Genomic DNA, 727 nt, shown 5'->3' with positions numbered 1-727 from the left:
TAGTAATAGTGGTAGTAGCTTTCATTTCATCACATAGCATATTTTCTCGTCCACTCCCGGGCCAATTCATTGTATTTGTCTCGATCTGTTTTATATATCCTGGCGATTTCTGGCACGAGTGGATCGTCTGGGTTAGGATCGCATAAAAGAGAGCAAATTGACAATAAAACTGCAAAACAAAAAACAAAAGAATAACTCATTGGTACAAATTTTCACATTAAAATCAAATAAACAAAGAAAAAAAAAAAACCAAAAAAAAAAAAAAAAATTAATTAAAATTTTACCTTTTGAAATAGTTAAAGCAGGTGACCATTGAGCCCTGAGAATATCCAAACAAATAGAACCATTGCTATTTATATTGGGATGATAAATACGCGTTGAAAACGCAACTTTTGGTGGTTTAAATGGATAATCCGTAGGAAAGTGAATGGTGAGAAAAAATACACCTCCTTGATAAGGACTGTCCGGCGGTCCCATTATAGTTGCTTGCCAATAAAACACTGAAAAACAATTTTAAAAAAAAATTAAATTAAATAGAATTCAACCTTTTCTGTCCTTTAACTTTAAACTCATTAAATATTTCATTATATTGATTGAATTTTTAACCATGAACTGTTTTTTTTTTTTTTATATTCCTTAATAAGTTTCGCAGTAACTCACAAACAATTCGATGTAAAAAATTACATTCGAAACTTTTAAAATAAGGAAACAAATGCAAAAACATTAT

General features: G+C 29.4%; 1 protein-coding gene across 1 annotated transcript; it reads right to left on the bottom strand.

Annotated features, from left to right (window-relative positions):
* Positions 1 to 29: 29 nt before the first annotated feature.
* On the bottom strand, positions 30 to 477 carry Phum_PHUM570280 (ubiquitin-conjugating enzyme E2-17 kDa, putative; the record flags this gene model as incomplete). The annotated part of the gene is made up of 2 exons (XM_002432079.1): positions 30 to 169; positions 285 to 477. 2 exons carry the CDS (start codon positions 475 to 477, stop codon positions 30 to 32), a joined length of 333 nt encoding a protein of 110 aa, XP_002432124.1.
* Positions 478 to 727: the final 250 nt, after the last annotated feature.

This window comes from Pediculus humanus, genomic scaffold (genome assembly GCF_000006295.1).
Source record: "Pediculus humanus corporis 1103172108302 genomic scaffold, whole genome shotgun sequence".
Classification (NCBI taxonomy): domain Eukaryota; kingdom Metazoa; phylum Arthropoda; class Insecta; order Psocodea; family Pediculidae; genus Pediculus; species Pediculus humanus.
The sequence above is the reverse complement of the archived record's forward strand: the minus strand, read 5'-3'. Positions and strand labels throughout refer to the sequence as shown.